The sequence below is a fragment of the Cryptomeria japonica genome, chromosome 5, assembly GCF_030272615.1.
Source record: "Cryptomeria japonica chromosome 5, Sugi_1.0, whole genome shotgun sequence".
In the NCBI taxonomy this organism is placed as follows: domain Eukaryota; kingdom Viridiplantae; phylum Streptophyta; class Pinopsida; order Cupressales; family Cupressaceae; genus Cryptomeria; species Cryptomeria japonica.
The window spans coordinates 283,786,314-283,795,874 of NC_081409.1; the positions used below are offsets into that span (position 1 = coordinate 283,786,314).

The 9,561-nt window shown below is 30.5% G+C and overlaps 1 protein-coding gene across 1 annotated transcript; it reads right to left on the minus strand.

The window, feature by feature from the left end:
• Positions 1–1,864: 1,864 nt before the first annotated feature.
• Positions 1,865–3,921, minus strand: LOC131039624 ((+)-neomenthol dehydrogenase). Its single transcript, XM_057972414.2, has 4 exons — positions 3,631–3,921; positions 2,773–3,031; positions 2,433–2,615; positions 1,865–2,315 (listed from the first exon to the last, which is right to left on the minus strand). The coding sequence occupies exons 1-4, from the start codon at positions 3,693–3,695 to the stop codon at positions 1,914–1,916; spliced, it is 909 nt and encodes a 302-aa protein (XP_057828397.2). The 5' UTR covers positions 3,696–3,921; the 3' UTR covers positions 1,865–1,913.
• Positions 3,922–9,561: the final 5,640 nt, after the last annotated feature.

Consider the following 9,561-nt stretch of genomic DNA (forward strand, 5'->3'; position numbering starts at 1 on the left):
ATGACAAAGGTTGACACTTGCAAATGTTTAAATTTGAGTTCCTTTTAAAGGGACTATGGTGTTGGGTGCCCTAGTCCACTAATAGATGGAATGGTAAAAGGGGTGGTAGAGTATTGGGATCCATAATATTGGACCTAGCCTTGAAATCAGCATATGATGACAATTAAGTTGTGAGATTAATAATTAAATTATAAGGTAGGATAGGGCCTAAATAGGGTTAAAATGATCTATGAGAAAGCACACTAAAGTAGGGGCCCAAATAGAGTGAAATTGTAGAGGGATACAATTTACTACACTACAACATAGTGCGTGTGATTGTATTTTATGAATTGGATATGTTGTTGGCATGAGTTTACTTGATGTTAATATACCATTGAAGTGACATATTAGAGGATGAGAGGAGTTTTTGCTTGATGTGGTTGATGTGGTAGACATCTTGGATTTTATTGCAAATAACTTTATGAATTACGAAAGCATGCTGAAAAATCTAGTGGTCCATGGTTAGCTAAGGGATGTGTTAACTTTAAACTAAAGTTAAAGTTGACGAATACTAGATTAAATCTTGTAGATCACATTAGAATTTGGAGTTCAACCAAAGAATTTGGAGTTCAACACAGCTTCTCTTGGTTTGGTAAGAATGTAGTAAGAGGCCTTTCGAAAATGGGTGACATCTCTGAGTATGATTATTTGCAGCATGGATTGAACTTCAAGTGACAGATTGTTTGGTTGTGAAGTTCGTCTCTCCACTCAATTACTGTTCTTTTCCTATTCTTGTCTTTTGTCTCTTCATGTTCAGTGAGAGCTCTATATTAATGTGAGAAAATAACATTTGTCATTAATTGAGAATGTATTTTCTGTTGTTAATAATAAAGAGATGAATAGCCTGCCTTTTTCATGGATCTGCCCAAATTGATAAACCACATAAATTCTTTCCTATCTTATATACTATTTTTTAACTTCTCCGTCTTTATATCAATTGCTACAAATATTTTGCTGTTCATTAATTTGTAATATATTTTAACAGTACCAGCACCTACTATTCATCTCAATTACATAGGTTAACGCAAAGTAATTAAAACATTGCAAGCGTTAATTTTGAAGTGTGCATACCCATGCACAAGTGCTTTTCATTCCCTTTCCTTTAGAGGCGCTTAGGACAGAGAGGAAGAAGTATATTGTGTCCAGCGTCCGGAATCCTAGAAAACATAAAATCTGGAAAGTCTACCCATTCAAATGCCTCCTGAACATTTATAGTGAGACCTACAAATTAAAACAATAGATCTACCATTGTTTTCAAAGAAACATTACCAGCAATCCTGAAATTTGATTCAGGATACATATGTACAGAAACCATGTGGTAAGCGTGTGCACTCTATTTCATGCTAACACAAACTATCTTTATAATATCAGAGGTCCATGGTGGTTCATGAAATAGGAGCCCAGACCAAAATTTACAAACTTAATATTGCCAAAAGTTACAAATCCTACAAAGCCAGAACACCTCTATGCCTTGAAAATAGAAGAAAATATTGACACCCAACTCACAATCACGCCATAGAACACTTGCAGGATTTATATCTTTCCACCTATTATTGTATCCCCACTCAAATAAAACTACAATTAGTTAATTTATTAAATATACGAGAATTTTTCTTTGTTGGTAATGGCATCGTGTGATGGTTACATTGAAGTGTTGTGATTTTCATCATTGAAATTCAAATTTCTATTAGAATGTTATTGCTGAGCATTCATGTTGAAGATGAGGTCTCCATATATGACCTCGTAGATTAATAGTTCCGATCAAAAGGATTTACCTCCAAACTTTAAAATTGCTGGAGTGCTTTTGTTTAAGATCAAATTACAATTTGGAGAAACAGACTAAAATTGTTGGAAATTTCTTGTTTAAGATCAATTTACAATTTGGAGAAACAGATCTGTTGCCTAGCCCTATAAAATTTTCCAGTAGGCAGAAGATCTGGAGGTAGTAGCACAATCCACACAGCATTAACAGCAGCCTCCTCTGCAGTGTATTTCCCAACTCCTTTAGTCATTGATGTCTTGACAAAGCCAGGACAGTAGCAGTTAGTGCTTATTCTGCGACCCTCAGAAGAAAGTTTTCTTGCAAGAAGTCTAGAATAGGCGTTTAGAGCAAGCTTAGAGACTGCGTAATCAGTCCATACAATAGGCCATCCCCCAGTTTCCCATGTCCCTCCTTGTGCTTCTTTTACAAAATTGTCCACCATCTCATCAATTTCAGATTGCTGTAGATTCTCCACATCTTTCAGCCTTTTTCTTAGGCGCTCTTTCCTTAACTTCTGCAAATCCAAATGATCTTGGTCTTAAAAATAGATTGACAAAATAACTTGAAAGTAGTGAGAAAGCCAACAAAACTTTTAGTGATATTTATTTTGTCCTGTTAAGTGATTGCTTACATTTAAGAGGCCAAGCCTTGAGCTCACATTCAAAATCCTAGCACCAGAAGATGAAGATCTGCAGAGAGGCAAAAGAGCTTCAGTCAATGCTTTTGTGCCATAGTAATTTGTTTTTATTACTGTTTCTGCATGTTCTACAGAGTTCTCATTGATGCCATTAAATGAAACACCAGCGTTGTTTATCTGCAGACAAGCACTTGATAACATTAGACCCCACAAACTAACTTCCATGAAAAAATCTATAAATTAAGTAGTAAAGGAGATCCTCTTGGCTTCCAGTTCCCATACACACAAAACCCAATTGGGCTGCAAAAAAATATAAAAAAGAATCATAACCCACAAGAATATCAAGAACACCATATGTTGTCTCCAACCATCTAACAAACTCTTGTACAGAACCCTTATCTTCTATATCCAAGGGATAAAACCCAACAGTCAGCTTCTGTGCACTCAGCTCATCAACTGCTCTTTTTCCCCGAGATGGGTCCCTGGATGTCAAGATCACATTCAATCTCAGCTTTGCTAACTGTCTTACTATTTCAAACCCTATTCCTTTGTTAGCCCCAGTCACAACAGCAACAGTCTGATCGGACCACCACCTGTAAATTATAAATCATGGAGTTTGATCAGAAATGTTAGTAACAAAAGATTCTATATAATCAAATTTAAAAAATTATAATTATAAACTAAAAATATTCAGATTATATTAACGAATTGCAAAAAATTGTACCTTGATATTGATAAAATAAAGTTAAACAGGTTAAAATTTGTTGAATTGGATTAAGAATTTTCAAAACTTGAGTGGACATGTTACATGTTTGTAGTGCAACTGAAATAAAATTATTTAAGAATAGGATTAAAGAATTTCTATTAGAGATGCAATTAAACTAGTAGGCGAAAAAGTCATCTAGAAATCAAATCTGACTTTCATATCTAGAAATTTCTGTCTGATTAATTTCATCTAACATTAGCAGATGTTTATAGATTTGACTGTAAGATTTTTCATCGATGTTTAGATCAAATTTTATGATCTATCATAAAAGAAAAATAGGACACAAGAAAATTTATAAAATCTGATTCCAAACGTCATAGAAAAAACTTACACAATCAAATTCAGAAACATGCCATCCAAATTTTATTATAATAACAACCTAGAATACCAAGGTCTACCAAAACCAGGAGAAAAATGAGGACTTGCCTTGTATGACTAGAAAGCAGCTCTGAGATTGGTTTCTGAACATCTCCCTCTCCTTCTCTGGCCATTCCTTCTTCTGTATCGAGAATTTATGACAGTCATACAAATCATATAACATAAAATTTGAAAGCTTTACAAATATCGAACTGTAGCTTTATGATGCCCATTAATTTTTTAAGAAAATATTTCAGCACGCCAATGTGTAATCGCGTGCAGTGCAGAGTATTTCCTGGTCGCTCTGGACCATTCACTCACATTATTTTATCATGCAAGTTAACGTCAAGCTTTTTAAAACAAATAGGGTTGAAACAAGAGCCAAACCCATACAATAATTTTATATACCTTTTACTATCAAACCATCTAATATTGAATTTTAATTATTAAATATTCATAATGGTGATATCATGTTTTGGAAAGATTCCTTCTTGGATAGCACTTCCAGTCGGTGATGTTTTGGGGAAGATGCAAAGCAAGTTAAAAAATGGTAAAATACAGAGGAAGGCAGTAAACAAGTCCCGAGAAAGTTGACCATTTCTTGCCTAGGTACACCCTTTTAATTATTATTAATGGATCATTTCTTATTGGATGTTGTGCCCAATAAATTTTGACCCTCTCCCAAATTACTATGACTTAATTGATTTATTATGTGTTATATAAAAAAAATAAAAATACTTTTATGTTTGTAATGTTGAAAATGATACATCTATATCTCTTTTTTATTATGCAAGTTGTTTTTTTTTAAATTGGATTGATTTCCTATTATAATTTATAAATGGGATATTTTTTATGGAATTAAGTTTAACTTTTAGGTTTTTATATTTGTTATCTTTTATCAAATCTACCAATGTAGAATTGGTCTATCGTTTATAATAGTATAGTAGATCTAAACCTCAAGTTTTTAAATTTCAAAAATTAAATTAAATTGGTCATTCTTTTCTACTAGTTGTTATGAGTAACTTAGTGCAAGTTTTTATGGATTATTGTGCTATGTTGTTGTATTTAAGGATGCTCATTGTTCATTTCGAGAAATCAAAGAATCATTGGAGAGTATAAAACATTCCCTATACATCCATAGTAGCATTATGTTAGCATACATCATCTTCGGTGTATTGCATGCTTGTTGTCTTCAAACTTATTTCAAAACCATCCTAAATTAGTCATATGAGAAAATTGACCAAATAAGAATGAATTCTTAACCAACAAATTCTCAAACAATATCTACTAACACCACCTTATTCAAGTATAGGTGCAATAAGTTGACATGCATCTTTTAATTCATTGATTCCTTATTAGTTCACTTCAATAGGCTTACGCTAAATTTTGTGCATCTAATCTATTATCCATTACTCCTTATGTGAATCGAAAGAACAAGGTTGTAATATATGAGAAACTCAAAGTCTCTGACATTCTCCACAAATCAATCACTTAAATGTAGATAACAAATGGAAACTCAAAGTCTCCAAATTATCACCACTCTGTACACATAACAAGAATTCCAAATACAAAAATGTAGCTCAAAGACTACAAAATCATATTTAGATCACCTTATAATTAAATGATTTCCCACTCTACAAAATTCAATCAGATAATGCTATAAGGACATAAGAACAATCTCAACACATAATAAACTGAATCCAAGACAAAGGTTGGATGCCAACTTGCTTCTTTTATTGATTAAACCTTGATTTACAACTCAAAAACAAATTTTTGAAATGCTTCTCAAATCGGTAGGGTTTCCTTGCATAAACTAAAAGATTCTCTTTGCAATGGAGCTCCCTCCTATATATAGAGGAAAGCTTTGAGCAAAAATAGGAAATCTACAACTAACTTGACTTATTCAACAACAAAGTCTAATTTGATTTAGGACTTGTGTTGTGTTTACATGTAACTTCATTCTTACAAAAGACATGTAAAATGTCATTAACGAACTAAAAAAACATAAATAAAAAGCATTAAAAATAGGTTAAGTGTTCGGAGACACATCCTATTCATTTACATTCTTCTTTAAAATTTTATATTTCTATAACACGGTTGTACATCAAAATCATTGAGTGCTAGGGTTTGGCTGGAAATGGCTTGGACTTGTGTTATGGAGTCTTCTATGCTCATGTAGCCCTTCTTCAAGAATTAAGAAATGTCCACATGACCAATCTTTGTATCTTTGATGTTGTTGATATTGGATGACACAAAGGTCATTGGAAACACATTCTAGTACTTGTACTTCATATACTTTTTGCTCAAACAAGGATTCGACATCTCAGAAGAAGTTGAAACATTGAATTTGAGAAATTTCTAGTGTCATTATTTTTTGCATATTCCATGCAATCACAAATTTTTTTGCACTTCTGCATCTAGAGTTGATGTGGTGCAAATCAGAGAAAATTATCCAATTTGCATGAAAACTTCATTTTATGGTACAAAGGTAGAGAAATTCTCAGACTTTGCATAGGGTAGATCATAACTTGTAATTCAGAGAAAATTATGTGAATTGCGTCAAGAGAGTGATAGTGTAGTTCATGTTTTAAAATGTGAACTGCACAAATGGAGAAGCATAAGTGTCATTTGGGTTTTAAAACCCAAACTAGACTTTTAATGCAGAGAAAATTCCCGGAACTACATCTTGGTGAAAAGGGTGTAGTTTATGCTTTAAAACTTGAACTGCACTGGTAAGAAAAAGGAGTAAATCCTAAAATTGATTTTTTATATTTTAAAAACAAATTCAAAAACCTACTTAAAGTGAAACAAATGCCCAAATGTGTAGGAGTCGGGGCACATTTCAGGTTTTAAAACCCATAATGTCTGAAAATTGGTGAGGGCATATGCATTTCAAGTTTTAAAACCCAAAATGCATATGAAATTAGCAATGAGATGCATTTCAAGTTTTAAAACTTGAAATACATAAATGCAAAAAATGTAGATACAATTTCAGAGAAAAATCCTGAAAATACATAAAAAATTGACAATGAGATATATTTTGGGTTTTAACACCTGAAATGCATAAATTCACAATAAAAAGGGTGTAGTTGTGGAGAAAAATCTCAACATTACATCCAAACTTAAACATAAATGCAATGTCAAAGAAAAACCCAAAAAATGCATTCACAAGAAAAAGACAACTCTAAAAATGACCTTTTCTTCAATTTCAAAAGATTAAAAAAAGAATCCAATCAAAATTATTTCATGGGATTAGACTGTGCATGAGGGAAAGTGAGAACTTTCTTGATATGTGTTCTTAGAGGATGTGGGCTATGAAATAGACAAGTTTCATAGGGGTTATCCCACAATTTGAGAAAGCTACAATCGAGGATAACACAAAATTATTTTAAACCACATTTAATAAATTGAGAAGAGTTTATATGTGAAAGTCTAATGATTATAAAAACATAATATTTATTTTCTCATTACAATTTTAATACTTAATTATTATTTATTTTTTACATACACCATGTGAAGTTTCTTGTTAGATATACATACTGAATAACAATTGTAACTTTAAATCAATGTATCTTTCTTAAATCTAAGAGACGTGTCACACTATAGGATTCATTGACTATAGGTTTAGAAAAATCATATTTTTTAACCAAGCTAGATTGGCCAAAAAACATTGTTTATTGTTTCTTAAATGATACATTAAAAAATCTTTATTTTAAAAAGTATGCACTAAAAAATGCTCATCTCCTTTGATTATATCCATAATTATATGATTTTTATAATCAACATGACATGTACTAATTTTTGTTTTGAAAAGTATAGTAGTGTCACTTTGAAATGTTTTGTTTTCATAAAATTTATTTAATTTCAATTGAAATTTTTATCCCATAAGCTATATTCCATTTTCTACAACTTTAGCTACTACATACTTTTTCAAAATTTTAAGATAAATCATTTCACTTGTAATACAAAGTTAATTAATTTTTTTTAAGGTTTTTTTTCTACACTTTGACCCATTATGATCTTACAATCAACCTCCTACATCCTTTTTATATCATTTATCCTTTAAGATTTTGTGAGTTATTTTCATACCATAATCTCACCCACATTTCACTTTCCCTTAAGAAGAAGCCCATATTTAAATATTCAAATGAATTTATTTGGTAAGAGAAATCTTGTTGATAATTATCTTATTGATATCACTATTATTCACCTTAAGGTCAAGAAATTTGATCATGAACTCATATAGATATATTATAATGTGTTGTAAATTAACTTGCTATTTTAATCTATGCTATATTCATGCACATTTGGTTGAGGATATTCTTTACTTGTACATTACTAAATGCTTCAATATATTTTGATAAGATTAAACTTTCTTGTTTTTTGAGTGATCCATCTTCCACTTTTCAACTTATTCTTAACTTTGTTACTCAATTTGATATACATTCTTTCTCTACACCTATAACTATTTTGGATACTATTCTTATGCTTAATTATCATCTTCAACTCTATGCATCACTCCTTTCTATCCCATTTCCATTGCATCTTTATATTCCATTATTACTATCCACATGATTACACATGTTTCTAGTAGTCTCTCTATGACTTCCACACCTACCAATAGTGTTGTAGCTTCCTCCTATCCCTCTAGTGATATAAATAGTTGCACTATAAGCATTCCACATTCTATTACTTGCTCCATATCACATTCCATTCTTCCCACCATTGTCATATCTATGCATTGTAATCCTTTATTGTATGAGCCTTATTACACCCCACCTTTTATGTCCTAGATTTACTGATATATTATATCAAAATGTAATATTTTGAATTATATTTTAAATATTATTAATAGTACTAATTAAACTATTTAAATAGTTATTAGTTGGTCAAATATGTCTCACCTAATTGGTTATTTACAAACCATGATCTTATATATATTCATACATTTATTAAATTCTAAATTACTTAATGTTTTCTAAATTCATTAAAATATTAGAGAAAAAAAATTCATGTACATACATTTGTGAATAAAATCTTGTGGATTAGAGTAAAGTAGAATTCTAGAGGTGTATAAAGGTGCTCCAAAGCATAAAGTAAAATATGTAAGATGTAATATAACCAACTACAAAAAGCCCTAGCCAAATAATCAAATGAAATAAAAATGTAAGAAAAATCATGTCCAAACTTTCCATAATCTTTGGATAAAATCTTAAATTGTAGTTTGCAACATTAAGAAATGTTGAAAGTCTAGTGATGGTTGTGTAAATTTTTTGTAAATTATTGTTCCACATGAAAAGAATACCAAGTGAAGGAGACAAAAGTCAAACCTTATTGCATGTAGATTGTGTAAATTTTGAGTAAATTATTGTTCCACATAAAAAGAATACCAAGTGAAGAAGAAAGGAGGACACTTATATAGATGATATACATTATAATATGCATCACATTAGCCACATTGGTGAATTTATATCATAATTTCAATGTAAAGAAACTAGCTGTTAAGAGTTTGTGTTAGGTTGTGGTGAAGACAATAAAGTTCAAGTAGTTCATAGAAAAATGTCTATAAAGAAATCCTAGAAGCAAACAAAAATATATAGATTATGATAAAATATCTAAACAAATATTTTTGTGAATTTGTAAAAATGAAGGTACATTCTTTTTTTTTTCTATATTTTTTTCTCAAACTTGATTTTTAATAGAAAAATTTAACTTTAGAATAGAAAATAAATAATAATAAAATAACGTTATAATATTTTTTTCTCTTCTAAAGTTAAACTATTAAAGTGCTTAAAAAGTATGAAATTCACTATACCATATGCTACATAAATAGAAAGAAGATGGATGTCCTTCAACAAATAATGTTTGGAATGAAAATTAAATTTTAAAAAAAGAGGAATCAATAAATAAAACAACTAATTTGAACAAAAAAAAAGCTTTAATTTCATTACTAAAAGCTTCAAGGTTATATTGAAATATAATATGACTAGCTCCAATAAA